The sequence below is a fragment of the Lactuca serriola genome, chromosome 6 (assembly GCF_051521515.1).
Source record: "Lactuca serriola cultivar US96UC23 chromosome 6, Lser_US96UC23_V15, whole genome shotgun sequence".
Lineage (NCBI taxonomy): Eukaryota > Viridiplantae > Streptophyta > Magnoliopsida > Asterales > Asteraceae > Lactuca > Lactuca serriola.
In genome coordinates, this window is record NC_136413.1 from 75,657,892 (window position 1) to 75,679,911 (window position 22,020).

The 22,020-nt window shown below is 37.3% G+C and overlaps 1 protein-coding gene across 1 annotated transcript; it reads left to right on the plus strand.

The window, feature by feature from the left end:
* Positions 1–1,535: 1,535 nt before the first annotated feature.
* On the plus strand, positions 1,536–2,693 carry LOC145058215 (uncharacterized). Its single transcript, XM_079006128.1, has one exon. It carries the CDS (start codon positions 1,623–1,625, stop codon positions 2,550–2,552), a length of 930 nt encoding a protein of 309 aa, XP_078862254.1. The 5' UTR covers positions 1,536–1,622; the 3' UTR covers positions 2,553–2,693.
* Positions 2,694–22,020: the final 19,327 nt, after the last annotated feature.

Below are 22,020 nucleotides of genomic sequence, written 5' to 3' on the forward strand. Positions count from 1 at the left end.
ACCATAGGGGTCATTTATGTAATTTAGATAACTAGTTAATGAATGAATGGTTAAAAACTAACGATAATGACCTAATTGACATGTACAGTAAAAGTTAGATGACCTTATGAGCAAGAAAAAAACATTATTGGTCAAGTCGAACAAATCACAAAAGTTCATTGTACTACAGTGACATTATCCCATATAATAAATCATATGATTAAATATAAGTATTATAAGATATGTCTTCAATTTCAAACACAATAAAAGTCTATTTTATTATATTAATTTATATAATAACAAAATTATTCGAAAGAGGTGTTTTTTAATTGCTTAGAAATAGTAAAAGATTAAATATAAAGTTAAGTATAAAATTTAAACCAAAATTATATTTATTATAATTAAAAGCAACCATTTTTTTTCTTGAACCTTATATATGTTAAACAAAATTCTTTTTAACTATTGATATTTATGTGATTAAATTAAATATGATGTTAATTATAATTATTATATTTAATAATACTAACATATAAAAATTAAATTTAAATGTCAAATTTAAAAACAAATGTAGATTAAAAACTATTTGTTATTATAATATTTTTATTTAAAAAAAAATGGCGTCTTAATTATTTAAACATAATAAAATTTAAATATAATGATAAATATCACAACTAAATCGAAACTTCAAATTAACATGCTACCTATACATATAGATTCCAAGGAATGAATCATATGATCACAAAAATGGTTATCTAATTTGATTAAAATTAATGGTTAAAATTTGCTAAAAATTAAGAAAGAAGTTTATTTTTGTTTTGATATAAAACTCATGGATAATGACTGAAATTATATGGTTTAATTATATATCTATTTTATCATATATTTAAAATAATTAGAATATGTTCTAACAAATTAGTATAAAAGTCATTAAGTATAAATTAATAACAATGATATAGCTACTTTTAATATTATATTATCTTAATCAATTCAATATATTTGTCATATTTTTATTTTTGTGCTGGGTTTTCGTCTAGTCTAAAATAAAGCAAATAACATAGGTTCATAGTTTGTATATCTAAGGAAGTTATATATTTTTATCAAATATGTAACTACATAGACATTTTTTTATCAATAATATTTAATTTTATTTTAAATTAGTACTAGTTACCAATTTGCAAACGGGTAAAAAAAAGATTGACAACAAATTGAAATATTATTTTATAAAATCCATTTTATTATGTGAATTAGTAAAAGTATACAGATTCGATGCATCTAAACAAGTAATCTTACCTTATAAGATTTAATTATTTGAATGTATTTTAGAATATGGAGCTTTTTAGAAAGAGAAAAACAATTTAAATAGAAAGGGTTAATAGTCGACTATAATTAATCTCATTCCTTAATTAGTCTCCTATGAGGTGTCCCCTGAATTTGTTCAAATCTTTCAAAAAAGAAACATCCATAGATTAATCTTAAAAAAAGATTTTGACAAGCCCCATTGGAAGACTCTAGGCGTTCAATCCAACTCCTTTAAAAGCCATTTTCCTTTCGCAATTTTCATTCACTTTTAGCGTTCTTTTCAATTCTCTCTCCTCTCATTTTTCTCTCACACATACAACACCTTAAACATAGACAACTAACACATGGGCACTTTGGTGGGACATGTGGCACCAGGGTTTGGTTTCTTTGTCATCGGTTTTTGGCACCTTCTTAACCATATCAAACTTCATGTTCAAAACCACAAAACCTATCATTCTCTGCCATGGTTTCCCTCCATGAAGATAAGGTATTTGGAGCTTTACTTGATCATGGTAGGTTGTTCCATGTCAATAGCTATGGAGCTATTTATTGGACCAAATCGTCACCAGCCGTTTGACACAGATGGCACCATTCCTTCCAACCATCTACACAACTTTGAACACTCATTCATTTCCCTAACCTTTTTGGTCTATGCTGCCTTTGCGATACTACTAGACAAGTTTGTACCCAAAGCCCAATACGAGTTGACTCAGTTGCTTGCAGCTATTGCCTTTGGGCAACAACTCCTCCTCTTCCACCTCCACTCAGCAGACCATATGGGTGTTGAAGGACAATATCATATGCTTCTACAAATACTAGTTCTTATCTCTTTAATCACCACCCTTATGGGCATTAGCTACAAGAAAAGCTTCATGGTTAGCTTCATAAGGTCCATTAGCATATTCTTTCAAGGTCTTTGGCTCATGGTCATGGGTTTCATGCTTTGGACTAGAAGCTTGATTCCTAAAGGTTGTTTCTTGAACCTTGAAGAGGGTCATCATGTGGTCAGGTGCCATGGGGAAGAAGCCTTGGAACGCGCTAAGTCATTGGTGAATATTCAATTTAGCTGGTATCTAATATGGGTTACAATCTTTGCTGTCTCGCTTTACTTGGTCATGTATAAAATCTACGACGAGAAAGTTGAGTACCAAACACTAAAAAGTTACGATCAAGAACAAATACATGAAGATATCGAGGCTCAAAGGAAACTCGACGAATCACAGAGCTTTCTTCAAATGCAGAAATCTTTTTCTCCACTTGACATGGAAAGGTAGATATATAAGATACATATATCAGAAGCTTATATATAGTTGGTGAGTTTTAGGTAATATGGTGTGTTGATTTATTTTTCTTCGTTTAAAAGATAATTTAGTACTTAAAACATAAAATGTTCTTAATGGCTTTATTACCTTCAAGGTTGGTTCTTTTTTTCTTTATTTTTTAGTAAATCTGTAAAGGATTTTCTTATGAATGTGATTGTTTGAAATTGTATATTTGTCTCATTTAAGCCATCTAATTTAACTTTCGTTTATGCCTATCGGTTTGAACATATTTATATCGAAAGTTGATGGTCGATTTGACCATTTTGACCGCAAAAGTTGATTTTGACCATTTTGGCTATAGTAAAAACAAATATATAACTAGAAAAAGTTTTGGTTTTCATACCACGTTCAAAATAGAAATATTATCATTTAATGAAACAGAATAAATAATATATATAAATGGAATCTAAAGATAACTGAATGTGATGGATATCAAGACGTAGAAGCAATGTGCATCGATTCACTAGAGTCGATACTTAATAGCCGTAGCCACTCTCAGCCGCCGTGCCTTTAACTTCATTTTTTTTTAATTGAGATTATAAATTTTGTTTACGCAGAAATCCTCAGATAACCCTAACGGATTCATAATTTCCGACTGAGCTAATTGTTATATCATCACAAAAACCTCATTAGACGTAACAGAATGGATAATAGCGATAAAACATTTTTGTTTATCCACAATCCACATCATTAACCAGATCCCATCATCGAAACCATAAGTTTTCTATCACTAACACAACACTCGATATTATTTTCTTTTAATTTTTTAATTTAAAAATACTTTAAATACATATATATTTAAAAAAATTAAAAAAAAAAAAAACAAATGAGTTTTTTCATAGCATTAAAATACCACATTACATTAAAAAAATTACATTAAATAAAAAAATAAAAACCCAACGTTAAAAAAAAACTAAAAATATCAAACATAACTAAAAAAAACTACCCTTTATTCCTATATCGGGTTCGAACGGACTCTTTAATCGCAAGAAATATATCCAAATCTTCAACTTTAAGATCGTCCTCTTTCATCTTCAATATGTTTTTCTTTGAAGCGCCGTTTGTGCCTTTTGAAATGACGTTTGCGCTTCTAACATTTTTTGTTCCACCCGACTCATCATCCCCGCCTTGCTCTCATGTATTTGGACATACCGATCAAATTTGTCTCCAAAATGATTGATAACGTTAGATCTCGAGGCCGATATACTGGTTTTTTGCTTTATTTCTTCCAACGGGCCAGGGAAGAGGTTGCTTATCTTCAAGATCTAATGGATCATCGTTGATGTCGATGTGTGTTCGCTCGTCCGATTATTGGGAATTTGCACCAGGGTGTCTTGAACGCTTTGAATCGGAAGAGGTTTGTGAAGTTCCTTCAGTTTGTTTTTTCCATTTTGGAACATCTTTCAATTTTAGGCATGGTTTGAGATATGGAAAAGCTTTGTGGGTCGTTGTTGTTTTTAATATTGATCCAAGGCCACCTTAAACACATCGTTGTTGAGGTTGTTGTAAATTCCTCCAAATTCGGTACATTTTAGCCTCAAATCGCGCCACTTCGAGCTAATTTGGTCAGGATTTCGACTTTCACTTCTCATTAATTCGTAGAACAGGCTTTGTACTTTCTCCCAAAAACAATTAAATGTTTGACTACCTCCTTCAATTGGGTCTTGGGAAGTCAATATATACCCACGCCTCCGATAGCATCTCTTTTTCCTCTTTTGTCCATGGAACCCTATCGGTTGTATTAGTTAACACGAGTTTTTTTTCCCTTTTTTGGTTAGGTTGGTGGTAGTGAAGGTTGTGTTTCCAAAACAAAATCTGGCGAAAGAGGGGGTTGTGAAGGTGGTGATTGTGATGGTTGTGGTTTGGAAAGCTTGTTGGTATATGAAACTGGGTTGAAATTGTTGTTGATATGGTTGTTGATAGGACGGAAAGTTTGAAATTGTTGTTGGAAAAGTTGTGTTTGTTGGATAGGTGAACCGGTTTGGAGCAAATTCATAAAACCACTATTAGGCGTGTCAAACCCAACAAATAATAGGGGTACAATAGAGTCCAAATACACTGCTTTAATACACTAAAAAGTAGTACAAGGTGAGTAGGGTCGAACCACAGAGACACGGGATAAAAGTCTATACCTCTTTGCGCAAGGTACTTTGATCACAAAAGGGCGTTTTGTTTGTAAAAGTAAAATAACAAAATAACAGTCTACTTTAAAAAATGCAGAAAATTAAATAAACTTGTAAACAATTTGATTGAATGGTTCTAGTTCTAGTTCTTAATGTTGTGGTTCAACTTGGTTATGACTTGATGTAATTTATGGTTGCTATTCTAAGTTGGTACTGAAAGATATTAACATGCTCTAATGCCTCTCTCTTGCCAAATTATCTAACCAAAACACGCTCTTTGACTAGACCTAGCTTTACTAATTCAACCTAAACACGCTCTTCGATTGTATTGAAAAATTGCATTAAGTTTTGTACAAGTTTCCCAATAATGTTCATTTAGTCTCATACACTCGGAAGTGAGAAAACATGTGGTATATGTTTTAGAATAAGAAAACTTATTGTTTGTTACCAATTATTAACTTAATAGAACGATTAGATGCCGTAAAAGTTAATTAACTACACAAAAATTCAACTCATGAAAGTGGCCAAGCAAACACAAATCAAATTCAAGGGTTCTAGTTTAAACAAAAACATAATCACAAGAATAGAATCACAAATCAAACCTCAAATCATATGCTTCAAGTCAAGAAAGAAACATGTTTTGAACGCAAACTAGAAATTAGGGTTTCTTAGCCACACATGGCTAAGAACAAATCAATCAAAAAGAAAGATGGAATTAGAAATGTTTAATGCTTACAAAAGGAAATCAAAAGTGTTTCCAATGATTAGTAGCCTTCAAAAGCTCCCAAAAATACCCCAAAATCGTCATAGAAAGCTCCCAAAACCATATGTGTATGATAAGTGTCGATCCCTCCAATTTAGCACCACAATTAACTGTACACATGCATTTAATGAGACCATGCGTATTTAGCATGGCCATGCCTTTTTCCCATGTGTGTTTTGGCATGACCATGTGTTTTTAGCATGGCCCATGCTTTTTGCTAAAAATCCAATAAGTTTTCACTGTTGGCTCCTTCTTCAGTCTAGCTTCACCATGAGTCATGTTGCTCAAATATAAGATGAGAAAGGACAAACACGACCCGTGTCGATGTGACACAAACCATGTTTCAAGCGTAATCCTTTGTTATGATGATAATACAACAAGGACTTGGGTTATGTCTTCATGTTTTCTTCCATGGCATGATCGGTCCATCTTTTCTTCATGCTTCAAAGCTCCATGCTCCATGTTCCAAGTTTCATGCTCTATGCTCCATGCTCAAGGTTCCATGCTCCATGCTCTATGCTCCAAGCTCCATAATGCCTACAAAATAAATCAAAAATAGTGAAGTACCAGGCATTTTTAATAAAATATGCAATTGCCTAATTAATTAACTAAATGCAAGAATTATGAAGTAGAATGCTATAAAATGACATAAATAAACATGCAAAATAGGTGCATAAAATGCACCTATCAAACCACCACAAGCTTAGACCTTTCTTGTCCTCAAGAAAGAACAAAATTAAGAATCACCCTAGAGAAGACAATAGGCGACTAAAGAGAAACTAAGATGAAAAGAACGGAAGGAATGAAAAGGACCTCAAGGGAATTAAGAGTGAATGCATGCAATAAAAGAAAAACTAGTGAAAATAACATATGTAAAAAAAGATTCACAAATTTTTTTTCCAGACATTAATGCAATAAACAAAACAAAACAAACAGATTCAATCCAATTAACCTCATTTTGTCATACAGTCGAAGGTGTACTTGTTATTTCTTGAGATAACTTGGCATTAACCCCACAAAGATATATAACATTTAAAATAAGATTTTTAGCCACTCCCTAACACAACTCAATAAAATCAAAAGTTGCAACTCTTGTTCACTCCACCGGTATTGGGTTAGCACATGGAACAAATTATGGTCTTACTCATGAAAACATGTGATGAAAAACATGCTCAATCATCTTCATTTTACAAAGCATGACAATGACTGACTTCAGCTATTTGTTGGCAAACAACGACCTTTTTCTAAAAAATATTTTATAAAAATTTTGTAATATTTACCCAGATTGGTTACATGTTTCAAACCACTTACACAAGTCAAAGTAGTTCACAGTCAGCCCCGATGTCATAAGTTCAAGTTCAAGTCCAAGGGGATCATTTGAAAACCAGACTTATTTTCTAGTTATGTTCATTTATGCAACTCAAATGTCGTGGAATTGTCCACTTATTGACTCTTGACTCAAAACTTACGGAATTGTTCACTTATTGACTTTTTTTACTCTTTTTTTTCCCTTTTTTACGCGACATAAAAGAGGAGGACAGTTGTGAGGGAAGATTACCATATCTACATGTTTAAGTTATCTACTCGACCTAATTCTTTATATTTTCATCCTTGACTGTTTCTATTGTTGTGACATCTCACGATCTATTACTGTGAGAGACTTCTAAGACATTTTTTGGGGGACTGATGTAAACACACAAAGACCTATAAGTATAGTTGGAAACAATGTCCTCAAGTAGGACATTTAGAAGGGAATATATAGAAATGACTTTTTACAGCGCTGGAAGATTCGAGTCACTAAAATTTTTTATTCATTTTATGGTTCTTTTAAATTTTGAGTTTGGGTATGACTGAGCACTTACTACTCATAAGACTGGTTGTGTGTTCCAAGTGCTAACCTATACATGTTGTTATGCTTCGGTGTTGATAACCTCATCATTTTCTGTTTTACACGAGTAGCTTCGGGTGACATTTTTGTGTATGATTAGATTGCTTCATGATTTTTTTAATGAAAAAATGAATAATTTTTAATCTCAAGCCACAACTCATTTAACACTCCAACTGATTCAAGAAGATTAGGTTCCTTTAGATTGATTTTTTTATATGCAAAAAGATAAAAATACTAAAAACAGAAAATCCTTTTGGAATTTTAAAAAAAATGCAATCTAAGAAATAGTTGAAAACAAAATCTTTTTGTAATTTTTTTTGTGACAATGCGAAATGAAAAGGAGTTGAGAAAATAAAATATTGAAAATAATTTTTTTTTTGTGAATTTTTTTGAATGCATTGAAATGGATGCATGAAAAAAAATGAAAATCAGAAAATTAAAATCTTTTTGGATTTTTTTTTATCAAATGCATGTGGAAACTAGAACCTAATGTATAAATATCCACCTCCCCAAGCTTAAGATTAAGCATCGCCCTTGATGCTCGGAGAGGGTAGGGCAACAAATCAGCGCGAATGTCGGCAACAACTTGATCAAGGTGATCAAAATGCCTCATGTATGTGTCATGGTACTAAGTCGCCCATCGGGTGTAGAAGTAACGTGCGGTCTCTACTGGGGAAACAGAATTGGATCCCGTATAGTAGGAGGAGTGGAGTGAGCAGGAGGAATAGGGAGATTAGCACGAGTGTCATCTTCATGGCCGACGACCAGCCGCTTAGGACCTCTCGGGATGGGCTTGGGGGCATGTGGAATGTAATTTGCAGAAGTTTTCTTTAGTAGACACCATCGAGTCTGAGTGATGTCATGCTGGAGCTGGAGGGAACTGAAGTCTCCAACATGAACTCGGAAATAGGGCTCACCTGCACCAACCATGTGAGACTACCGTCACTTTCTTTGTGGAAGAAAGATGAGGCTACAAGGACATTGGATGTGATGGTATTGGAGCCTTGTGTGATTTTCTTGAGATTTAGGCGCTTGCTCTCAAAAAGCTCAGCACAAGTAAGGTGGTTGGTAAGATAAGTGATAATCCCAACACAGTGGATAGGGCCAAAATCGCTAGTGGAGACCTTAAGAAGTTTGGAAGCAAGAAAGGCGCCAAAATGTGGTCTCTTCAATCCGGTCACCATGCACCAAAGAATTTCTAGCTCCATCTTACTGGCTCTACTAACGTCTTCTTAGGGGAAGACAATATTAGCAATAATTTGGAGAGCCAACCTTAAGACTGGATGGATGATTTGGCAGACCGGTCCTCACACACATCATTTACCATGATTTCCTTCCAAAAGGCTTTGGCTTGGGTTTTGAAAGAGGTATTTTTCTCTCGCATGTATCCTAATTTTGGACAATCGGTATTGTATGTAAGAATCCCAACAAACCCACTAAGATCGTTGACTCGGAAAAAATTGCAATTGCATGAGACGAAATGAGAGACTTTTGGCATTGTCATTGAATTCCAAACATTGTAAGAATTTAATGGTTGTGTTTTTATACGATTACATTGGTGCCAAAGTGAGAAGACTCTCCCAACCGAGATTTCTAAAAAGCCTAAGGATGCCATCATAAACTCCTAGTTCTTGGAGGGTGGGAATATCTACAAACCGTTTTTGAGAGTATTTGTGATCCTTTAGGTGAAGGTAGCGGTCACGGTGCTCAAGAAAATTATGCATAATGGTGGTGGCACCATATTTGGATTCCAATTGTTCCTTTGGATTTGGATTTTTTTTCATTTTGGCATGATGAAGAACTAAATATATGATAGACAAGTGGTGACAAGAGGGTAAAGAAAAACTAGACAAAACACAAATGAACAACTATATGAAGCACAAGAACGGATTCGCAACAATTCTAGTCAAACAAACTTAAAATCAATGCATAAAACTTGAGATATGAAAGGAATGTACCATTCAAATGCTTGAATTTGTGATGTTTGCTTGAATTGTTCACTTCATATTCAACCTCAAGAAAGCTTGAACTCTTCAATGGTGGAATGCACAATTGGAGATGAAGGCTTCCAGTCTACTTTCCAAAACGCCTCCCCAAGCTTCCTCTTGAAACCCTATACAAGAATTATGAAACCCAATATGTTGTGATATGATCTATAGGGGATTGGATGTTGATTGATAGATCAGTCCTGGAAGTTTACCTGAGAACACAACACAGAAGAACTGTTAAAGGAAAACCGGGTGTTCTCCCAGGACGTCACTCCAACGATCAAGTTAGTTTATTTAGAGAGAGAATTTAGGTTTATTTCTGTGTGGAAGAAGATGGATTGCTTCCTTAAGCAGGAAGAGATCCTTTTATACCTGTTACTAACAGATTGTGGGGACCCTATCCAGTGGGTGTGAGACGTGGCCTCCTCTTACTAGGACAATTATGCCCACACTAACTAACATCCAAGTGACGTCAGTTATGGGCATCATCAAGCTATTTGTCACAACCTGATTGGTCATGAGTGGATGAGAAGATCTCAAAGAATATTCTTTTCTTGTGAAGGAAAGTGAACCATCATCCTGGTGCTGGATCACTTAGGCCAAGAGTGTGCCTCGACCAAGGTCATGGCTTGATAACGTCCAGTTTAAGCTTTCCGTTAAGTTTAACATGACCGTGTACGGTAACATTAACAAGTCCCTTAGACCAATAGGCTTCTGCATTAGTGATGTACGCAGAGTCATTCTGGTTTACTCACAGACACGTGGTGAGCTGCTACTGATAGCTTATACGGCTAGCACGGCGAAATCGCCATTCTTCGACTGTTTCATCATGAAAATGGTTCGTTGCACCTTTAGTAGCATTTAAACCTCTGCTCCTCCTGGCATTACCTCTTTACTTCCCGCCTTTCTCTTTTTTCCTTCTTACCCCAAAGAATCCTTTCGACCTTTTCTTCGCATTCTTCCATGGCTACGACACGTTCTTTGGGAAGGGATCTTACCGCCGAGGAATGTGAATCTTTTCAGTTTCAATTTGAGATTGTCCCCGAACATGGGGTTCAAATTCCTCTTCTCGATGCATCGCTTTACAGTCCTCCCTAGGGCAAGGTCGACGTTCCGATCACCTTATTTGAAGCGGGTCTGCGTTTGCCTACTACAGAATTCTTCAATCTGTTTATCAGTGAATATGGATTTTCTGTGAGGGAGCTGACCCTAATTTCTATAAACAAGATAGTGGTTTTTGAACTCATCTGTCGTGCCCTAGGCCGTCTGCCAACTATTCCGACATTCAAGTACTTCTTCAATGCTTCCACCCAGTCGGGGACTCGAACCCTTTCTTGTCAGCGGGGAGTCCCTACCCTTATCCATGATAAAAAAAAAGTCCAAGAAGAACTGGCAGGAGAAGTTTCTATGGGTGAACAACGAACTTGTGGTGCTCAACTACCCAAGGAATAAGGCGTACGTTGACCGCGCTCCAACACTCTTTGGTAATAACAAAGAACTAGCTAATGTTCAATAGAAGATCAACATCAATGGCGAGGATTGGCTCGACTGCTTCTTGGCCACTAGCGGGATGAGCACTGCTTGGAGCGCTCGCAGGAAGATGCCCGAGTTTTTTTTTCGAGAAATAAGGTATTGTGTTTCTCCTTTTGTTTTCTCTTGACCTCCTTCCCCCTTTTTATTCGTCAAAGCACGTTTAAGTCGTCACTCTGGTTAATCACTGTCGTCTTTGTTTTGTTGCCAGGTGTGGAGGAGGTTATTTCTTTGGAGAAAGCTCTTCAAGGTTTATTTGGCGGTGATCTTGAGTGTCGCGACGTCCGTCTTGTAGAGACTCTTCCACCCCCTGTTTCTGGTCGAGGAATTGAGGCTAACAACGGTTTGAAAAGTGCTACTTGCATCGGTAAGGATCCAGATCTGCAGTACGTTGTTGTTACTGGCGCTTCTCTGAAGGATCCTGCCCCGTCCGGGCCTCCAAGGAGTCTCCGCCGCGTCAAGAGGCATTATGCTTTCTTGGAAGCCTCTTCCGGTGGTCATGCTGAGATGGTTAGCACCAAGCCTCCTCTCTGCAAGCAGCGTAATCTGATTTTCTTGCTAGGGATTTCCAAGGGTTCCACCCGGGCCCCTGATGAAAGTCCTCCGAAACAGCTAGAGGGGGTACACAACAGGGCAACTGAACCGCCCAGTTCTTCACAGAAACATAACACCGATATAGCAAGCCCTGGTCCTACTGTTGGAGAAGCCAAGGAGAAGGTTGGGTCTTTGCCTTCCCAAGGTCTCATGTCTACTGATCATGGTAAAACAGGAATTTTCCTTCCTTCTGCAGGGTCCCACTTAGGTGCTTACAAGCCATCTTGGAGTCTAACCCCCAGAGACCTCGTGTCCAACTATGACACCGCTCTTGAGTAGTTTTGTCATGACTTTCCCCTAGCTACAACTGAATCTTTATCTGTTTTAGGGGATGAGCTCATGGCCGACGGTCTACGCTATGCTGCTGCCCAAGTGTCATCTTACCTAGTTGCAGCTGCTGAGCGCATTTCTGACATTGAGATTATCCAATCCCAAGCGGATAAGGTGAGCGTTAAATGTGCTTAGTTGAAGGCCCATGTGGCAAAAATGGAAGCCGACACACTCAATTGGGAGGCCCAACAAGAGGCGGTGTTGTGTGACAAGGCAAGCTTGAAAGAACTGGTGGTGATGCTAGACGAGGAGGTGATGCGCTTAAATGATCGCATAGGAACCCTGATTTTGGATAATGCTAGCCTAAGCGAGCGGACGGTGGAGTTGGAGGCTGACCTGGTTGGGGAGAGCATTGCAAGAGGGTTGTTGGAGAAGGATATTTCGTGGATCCTTCGCGATAGGCTTAGTCGGGTAGTGGACAGGGTGATCAAGAGCCCCCAATTTCTCCAAGGTTTGGTTCATGTGCAGGCGGCTAGTGTGGAGCAAGGGAAAAGGGTTACGAAAGAGTTAGTGGTTGTCGGGGTGTTCAATCCAGAGGCAGAGGTGGATGTGGCCACCAAGACCCTGGAGATGGAAGATGTCATGGCAACGTTTACTGAGACGGATTTTGCTGGTTATCTCTGTCTTGGAAACATGGACTTGGCCAGGCTCCGCGATCTTTGTCAAGATGCTCAGAGTGATGGGTCAGGTCCCCGCCCAAGCTCTCCCCCTGTGATTTTATTGCCCCTGCCCATAAGTAGGGTTGCTTTGCCTGGTTTGTTTTTATGTGACTTGTGTTGACAATATTTTCTGTTTCTTTCTTTGTTTTTTTGTCTTTGCTGCCTCCGGTGGTAGTCCTAAAGTCCAGGAGTTTGATATTTGACAATGTTCACTTTTAATTTACGGGTATGAATGTTTCTTATTATCACATACATTCTTTTGTCTGATTGCTTCGTAAATGGTTTATGTTGGCCATCACGTAGTATTTATGTAGGACTTGCTTGAATCCCTGGTCTAAGTCCTTCTACTTGTGGACTCTTTGTGTTTTACTCATGCTACTCTTTGAGAAAATTGTTCTAATTTGCTGCTTAAAAACCCTAGGTACAACCAAGATCATCATTTTGAGGCTCACCTGGTTGTGCTTTTCTCACTAGTGGAAGATTATAACTCTTCTACACTTATGTTATATGTTCTTTTGTACGTTTTTTATTTGCTATAATGTGATTGATGAGCCTATTTTGGGAGAAAGGTTATGAAAATTTTTTATACAAATCCCCTGGCTGCCTCCTTGTATCGATTTCGCTCATGTGACATTGGCTGATCAGTCCTCATTGTCACATGGTAAATGTACACAACCTCTTTATTTTACTTTTCAAGCTTGAAAATGAGGAGCATCTGAATTGCACTTTCTCTTTTTTTTTAGTTTTATTGTTGGAGTGTTATAAGACTAAAAGTGGTAAAGTAATTTTTGTTGGTTACATTTACATTCCAAAACTAATACACAATGCCTTTGTTAGCATTAAATCTATATGTGACACTCGCTTTAAGAATAAAAAGGACGCAGGGTCTGTGCATTCCAAGTTCTTGGAATTGCATACTGTTAATACCATTGGCGTGCACGATTTAAACAAATAAAAGTATAAATAAGACTGCTCTTTTGCACTAACAGGTGGCACTGGTAAGCAGGGTCGGATCCTCAGGGACACGTCCTAAAGTCTTCGCCTCTTTGCGTATGGCACGAACTAATTCTTGACAAACGAATAAAACATAAAAGGGGAGGACGGGTTATTTCTGAAAATTCAAACTAATAAAATCGAAAATGATAAAAGAATAACTAAATTTTAATACTGTGAAAATTCAAAAAAGAGAAAACAATTTCAGTTTCGTTGTGACTCCCCTGATCATATAATTAACCTTCAACACAATATTTGACTGTGCACTTGTTTAAATTGGTATTGGAGTTCATTAACAAGCTCTAATGACCTCTATTACAAAAATTATTTAATCAAAATGAGTTCTCTGAATTAAACCTAACTTTTTACCAAATTAACCAAACAAGCTCTTGATTAACAAAGAAAAGTTGCATTAAACACAGTGTAATTTCCCAGTAAAGTCCAATACCTCTCATAAGCTCGGAGGTGTAAAGACTTGTTTGATCAATTCATATTAGAGTTAACCCTAAACACATAATTAATCCAATATTTGTTACTTTTTACTAATTAATCTAGACAATTACGGATCTAAACAATTAGATAACTATAATGATTCACAAACAATTTAAGTGGCCAACATAAATTTAAATCAAAATCAAACATTCAATTTACCACAGAATTGATCAAACTAAACAGTAATCGCAGTAAAGCATAGTGCCTAATGATTAATCATACGAAAAGGTTACGTCTTTGCGAAACTGAAATCTTAGTTTTTTGCCTAACATGGCTAAAAGCGAATTACAAACAGTAAAAATAGAGTCTAAACGATAAATCTTACTAAACAATGAAAACAAATTGAATCGTCTCCTTCGGATTTGTGTTCTTTACTTGAAAGTCTCTGAAAATCGTCTTAGAATCGCCAGGAATCGCCAATTAGGGTTACTAGACAAGTCTGTGGCTCTATTTATATGTCCAGCTATAAAAACGTCGTGCATGCGATCGCATAAGGACTACCTACCATTTCATGTATTACCGAAAACTTGTCACGGGCCTTTTAAATGAAGTACGATACCATTTTGATGCATTTTGGCCAAGCTGTGATCGCAAAGGGACAACCTGCTATCGCATGAAGTGGGTTTTCTAAATTTTTGGCCCGAAAAATATTTGAAGCAAAGTTGCGACCAAACCAGCGGTCGCAAGGACAAAGCTACGATCGCATAGGTACAACATGCTATCACATGTTCTCATTTTCGTGACTTTTTGATTGTCGTTCTTCCTTCCAAGCAGTTCTTGATCATTCCTCGGCATCCTTCCTTAGTCTAGACTCCAGTTAAGCTTCAAAGCATCCATTAACGCATCCCGAGCTCGCGTAATCATCCATGTGCTCCAAATTACCCTGAAAAGTCATAACAAAACGTGAGCAGTACCTACAAAATAATCACGAAATACACAATACATAATAATAATTGGGAGTTAGTTAGCATTTTATGACAAAATATCAAGGAAATCATACTAAAAGATGCATATAAAATACATCTAAGAAACCTCCCCAAGTTTAGACCTTACTTTCCCTCGAGTAAGGAAAGGATAAATTTGAAAATGGAATATAGGTTTAGGGAAATAAATAAGTAACCTAGACACACTAGCAACTAAAAACCCTAACTAACAGAACTACTGGAAATAAACAAAACAAGAAATAAAATATGCATGCCAAAAATAATGAAAATGAATAACGAACGAAAATAATACGAAAAAGATAAACGAACAACTAAAATTAAAAATAGACTTCTTTTTTTATATTTTTATATTTTTATATTTTCTTATACGATCAAGTATTTACATCGAAAAAAGGGCTCCAATCACTAACACCAAAGCAACCATTCTGCTACCTTTCATGTATCACAGACTCCTAAAGTGAGGAAGACCATGAAACGGTGTAACCCAATAGTCCAACCCTAGTTTTATTTAAACTTTATACCTTAATTTGCTTTATGAGGGAAAATAACACAATCTGAAATTGCCAGGTCTAGCGTCCGTGCAATTAGGGTAGATAGTGGAGGAAGATGGTCTGTCAGAATGCGGACGCGGGAGGGGGGGGGGGGGCTGGTGTGACCTACGTGAGCGAAGAGGTGGTGGAATGCTGGACGGAAGAACCTACGCAGTCCTGCTAATGGGGTCAGCGAGGGCGATGTCATCAGAACCAGTGACCATGAAATAATTGGACCATCCAAGCATCCAGACATTCCCACCCGGAGCGGGACGTAGCATATGCATGCCTTGAAGGTTCTGCAGGGTAAAGCGAAACGAGTCACCTGAAAAGAAGGTGTACTCTGGGGGAGACTGCTTCGTGAGGGTGCGAGTAATGACGGTAATCAGACCACCACAACGAATGGCACCGCCGGTGCGAAGGTTTATAACTCTGTTGAATCTTTTGATGATTAAATCACCAAAATGAGGGCGGTACAATCCGGTGACCATGCACCATAAAATGAAAAGTCCGGCTTTTCCGGCTTTGGTGGTTTCAACCTGTGCGCAAATAATGTTGCAAATAATTTTCAAAGTGATTTTTAGAACTAAATGGACAATGTTGGTCTAAACGGATTAGGACGTCTCGTAATAGTCCAATCTTGTAATGGAATGCCAAAAATCGCACACATTGAAAGCAGGGGCAGAATGAGATAAGTTGGTGATGGGTGTATGGAAAAAGGTACTCAGCTGGTCAACATGGATAAAGTGAGGGGTGCTAAAAATGCGAAAGAAAAGTTTCCCTCCTGGCGAACTTCACTCAATGTAGTTAAAAACTCTCTAGTCGATAAAGGACAAGTACCAAAATCTGCTGCTAAAAGACGCTCCCAACCAATATTGGCAAAGAGAGCACGAACACCATCATAAATATGGAGTTTCGCATTAATGTGTGGCTGGGGACCAGACTTGCGGTAGAATCTCTCGTTCCTGAAGCTGCTGAAAACAGTCTAATGCAGCCTGTGAGCCTAAATCTAAGGTCACATTGTCCGCTTGAATAATGTATGACGGGTCCGGAGTGTCAACATTTATGCGTGAACGTGAAGGTCTAGGAAGCATTTTCAGGTCAAAAACTGGGACAGGTCAAGTACAATTTCCAAATAAACAATTATCAAGCAAAAATAATTTTTTCTAACTACTCCCATATCGGATATGCAAGCCCGCGCAAACATATAATAGAAACAAAAGAGTTTAGTTTTAGAACGAATATACCTGACTGCGCGCTGAGCAACAGTATAATTTTCGCGTTTGAAAATTTTTCGAGTTTTGAAATTCCGTCCAGATGAACCTCTTCTGAATTGTATCCGGAGCAAACGTCTCAAATTTTTGGGACCTGCAGAGTGCTTCCGGAATGTAGACCTGAAAAAAGAAACTTGCAAAATTTCAAATTTTCAAATGAAGAAAACTAGATTTTTGGAGAATTTCCACCGTAGAATCATGATTTCGTTACTGTAGAGATGTAGTAGAAGTAAAATATAAGAGATTGATACCTTGTTTGCTTGATTTGGAGGGAAAACGAGTGATTTGTGTGAATTTTCATGAGAGAAATCGAAAAAATTGGAACTTAGAGAGAGAGAGAGAGAGAGAGTTTTTGAGTTGTGGTGTGTGTCAAATGAGGCTGCGAGTGATATTTATAGAAAAAACAAAACCTACGATCGCATAGGGACAATCTGCAATTACAGCTTCTTATTTTTTTCAAAAATAAACGTTTTAAGCATTAACGAAGCTCGTGGCGTAAATTCCTCAAAACATGCGATCGCATGTATGCAACCAGCGATCGCAGCTTTTATAAAAGTTGCTTGATTCGTTATAAAATGGTTCGAGGATGTAATATTGTAAAAAATCAACACATGCGATCGCATAGGGACAACCTGCGATCGCATAGACTCTAATTTTGTCAAATATCGGCTCAAAAAATCATCGATGACCTCCTGCAACCAAAAAAAGCATAAGATGTGATCGTAAGGGTTAGACCTGTGATCGCATGTACCAAAAAAGTTGATTTTGTTTAAAAAATTTCAAATTCCCTCTGTTCCTTTTTGTACGAAAAACATGATTCAATTAAAAAGAGATGGCCTAAGTAACTCAAAACACACAAAAAGTGAAAATAAGTTGCAAAACGAAAACCAAAAACAAACACCCGGGTTGCCTCCCGATAAGTTGCCCATTTTTACTATCGTGATTGTTACTTGGTTTCCTCAATTGCGGTAAGTCGGGACCTCGACTACCTCCACTTCCTCATTCGTAACTTGAAACCCTTCATAAAATGGTTTGAGACGATGAACATTAACCTTAAAAATCTTTCCTGTTTGTTCACCCTTTATTTCAATGGCACCATGACCAAACACGTTAGTAACAACAAAAGGTCCCACCCAACGAGACCTTAATTTACCAGAAATAAGTTTGACACGAGAATGATATAAGAGTACCTTTTGACCGACAGTGAATACCTTTCACGAGATCATTTTCTTGTGGAAAGCTTTTGTCTTCTCCTTATAAATTGCTTCATTCTTGTAAGCATCATTCTGAATTTCTTCTAACTCCTGGATATCTAACCTTTTCTTCTTCCCAGCCTCATCCATGCTCAAGTTCAAACTTTTGATGGCCCAATATGCTCGATGCTCCAATTCAACCGGTAATCGACAAGGTTTGCTAAAAACAATTCGATATGCTGACTTACCGATAGAAGTCTTGTATGTTGTCCGGTGAGTCCATAACGCGTCATCCAATCGAATGCTCCAATCTTTCTTAACCGGATTAATGGTTTTCTCTATAATGCCCTTGATCTATATGTTTGAAGGTTTTGCCTGCCCGTCGTTTGCGGGTTATATGTTGTGGATACCCTATGTATGACATCATATTTCTTGAGGGTGGCTTCAAGGGTGCGGTTGCAGAAATGCATAGCCCGATCTCTAATAATGGCTTTCGGTGTCCCAAACCTAGCGAATATGTTTGTCTTGACAAAATCAACTACAACCTTGGCATCATGTTTTCGTGTAGTTTTCGCCTCGACCCATTTAGACATGTAATCCACAATAAGTAAAATGTACAGAAACCCAAAAGATAGCGAAAACGGGACCATGAAATCTATACCCCAAAAGTAAAAGATTTCATATACCAAAATTAGAGTAAGCGGCATCTAATTCTGATATGTTAGAGACCCAGTCATTTGACACCTTTCACAAGTTTTGCAAAACAAAAAAGAAGTCGAAGAAAATATGAGGCCAATAAAGACCGTTGTCTAATACCATGCGTGCGGTTCATTGTGGACCATAATGCCCTCCACAAGCTTCTGAATGACAGAAATTCAAAATTGACTTGACTTCATCTTGGGGCACACATCTTCTAATCACCTGATCAACACAGTGTTTCCATAAATACGCCTCGTCCCAGACATATTTTTTCGCATCCTTCTTTATTTTATCTTTTTGGGCTCAGGTGAGATCTAAAGGGAGTTCTCTAGAGACCAATTAGTTCACTATATTAGCAAACCAAGGAGGGTTCTAAACAACGAATAAATGCTCGTCAGGGAAGGTTTTGCAAATCGGTGTCGAGTCTTCAGGTGGGATGAGTCGGCTTAGATGATCAGCTACCAAATTTTCTCTCCTGCTTTTGTCCCTAATCTCTATATCAAATTCCTATAGTAGAAAAATCCATCTGATCAACCTTGGCTTTGAGTCTTTTTGGCAAGAAGGTACTGAATGGTTGCATGATCAGAAAAGATCATGACTTTCGTCCCCAACAAATATTGTCTGAATTTTTCCAATGCAAAAACAATCGACAACAGCTCTTTTTATGTGGTGGAGTAATTTGCTTGGGCGATGTCTAAAGTTTTTTGATGCGTAATATATAATGTGGGGAACCCGCCTTTTCTCTGTCCTAAAATAGCTCCAACAACAGTGTTACTTGCGTCACCCATTATCTCGAATGGTAAACTCCAGTCTGGTGGCTGAATAATGGGGGTAGAAGTAAGAAGATTTTTCAACACATCAAAATCCTTCTTGCAATCTTCATTGAAATCGAATTCAACATCTTTTTACAGCAGGTGGCACATGGGAATTGATATCTTTGAAAAAAAATTATGAACCACCTGTAAAAACCTGCGTGACCAAGAATAGAAAGCACTTCCCGAACACTCCTCGGGTAGGGTAACCTTTTTATAACGTCTATTTTTTCTTTGTCAACCTCTAAACCTCGTTTGAAACAATATGACCCAAAATCAAACCTTGGTCAACCATAAAGTGACATTTTTCAAGATTTAAGACCAAGTTTGTTTCAATACATCTTTGCAAAATATTTGTAAGGTTTTTCAAACAAATATCAAAGGAGTCTCCATAGACAGTAAAATCATCCATGAAGACTTCTATGTTATTTTCGACATATTCAGAAAATATACTAACCATACACCTTTGAAAGATAGTGGGTGTGTTGCAGAGTCCAAAGGGCATATGCCTGTATACGAGTGTATCGAATGGGCATGTGAAGGTAGTTTTCTACTGATCTTCTAGAGCAACTGGAAGCTGATGGAAACCTGAGAATCCATCCAAACAGTAGTAGTGGGATTTTCCAGCAAGCCTCTCCTGCATTTGATCGATGAATGGGAGGGTAAAATGATCTTTCCGGGTGGTTGAGTTCAATTTTCTATAATCGATACAAACGCGCCATCCATTCTAAACCCGAGTAAGAACCAGTTCTCTACCACTATCACTCCAGCCTTTTTTGGTACGACCTAGACTAGGCTGATCCATTGGCTGTCAGATATTGGGTATATTATCCCAGCGTCCAATAACTTCATAGCTTCATTTTTAACCACATCCATCATTGGTGGGTTTAATCTGCGTTGGGCTTCTCACGATTGATTATAATCTTCTTCCATTAAAATTTTATGCATGCAGAGAGATGGGATAAATCCTTTGATGCCTGCGATAGTCCATCCAATCGTGCTTTTATACTCCTTCAGAATTCCAATCAGTTCCAACTCTTCTTTTTCTGACAACTTGTTGGAGATGATGATTGGAAGTGTTTCTTTTTCTCCAAGATATGCATATTTCAGATGTTATGGGAGTGTCTTCAACTCCAAGATGGGTGCTTGCACTACAGAGGGAAAAAGTTTCAAGTTAGAAACTAGTAATTTAAGAGTTTGGGTACCATGCCTCAACTTTCTTTGTTGGTCCATGTGAGCTGCCATGTCTTGTACTTCTCTGTCAACCACATACTTTTCTGATAAAACCTGAGCTGCATTAATAGACATATTTTTGTGGAGCACTAATGCTAGTGACTCACGGTTAGCAATTTCAAAATATTTTGCAGATAATGGTTCAATTACATCAATAAAATTAAGCGCCGTAACATCATCTGGATAATGCATGGCGTCATAAATATTGAAGTTGATAACTTCACCATCAAATTCCATTGAAAGGGTACCATCATAAACATCTATTTTGGTTATGGCAGTTTTTTAAAATGGTCTCCCCAAAAGAATGGAACCTAAATTTGGTGAGTCATCATCTCCCATATCGAATACATAGAAATCAATTAGGAATATAAGTTCATTCACTTGAACCAAAACATCTTCCAACACGCCTTTTGGGTGTACCAGAGAATGATCAGCAAACTGAATAATAACTCTTGTTCTTTTTTGTGGCCCTACCCTGATGGTTTTAAAAAAAGTGATTATGGCAAAACATTTATAGAAGCTCCTAAGTCCAACTTGGCTCGTGGCACTGAAAAGTTCCACAACTTGCAAGGAACAGTAAATACTCATGGGTCCTTGCACTTTGGGGACAACCTTTTTTGTAAAACAGCTAAAACATTCTCACTTACTTCAACTGTTTCTTTTCCTTTTAATTTTATTTTTGAAGTGCAAAATTCTTTCAAAAAAGTTTCATATCGGGGTAGCTGTTTAATAGCATCAAGAAGGGGAATATTTACATCAACCTTTTTGAAAAAGTCCATGATATCTTTGTCTTCCTTTTCTTTTTTCGTGTTTTTTAGTCTTAAGGGAAAAGGAGGAGGAGTGATTTTTACCTCAGCTTCAGCAGGTCTATCCTTTTTTGCGCCTCTTCAGTTGCCTCAGATTCTTGCTCAACCACGATCTCTTATTCCTCATCTTCTTAATGATCTGGTCATTTGTAGTTTTTACCACTTCTGAGGGTGACAGCACAAGCATTGTGCTTCGGGTTTTTCTCAATCTGATATAGGAATTTTCCTTGTGTTTGTGTTTCCAGTTTGCTCATAGAGTTCGCGAGTTGTGATACCCGTTGCTCAAGATTTTTGATGCTAGACTTGGTTTCATTCTAAAAAGCTTGGGTACTGGTAGCAAGACTTTTAACAATGCCTTCCAAAGACATGTTGGAACCACTAGCTTGTGACTGAACAGGTGGTTGCTGAAAGTTGCCTTGATGCTAATTATGTTGAAAAGGTTGTTGAAATCCAGGTGGAGCCTGGTATTGATTTCTTTGCTAAAAGTTCTGTTGAGGCCTTAGCTGGAAATTGTTATTTTGAGGTCCTCCCCAAGCTTGGTTGTTGCGATGCTGATCAAATGGCCTTTG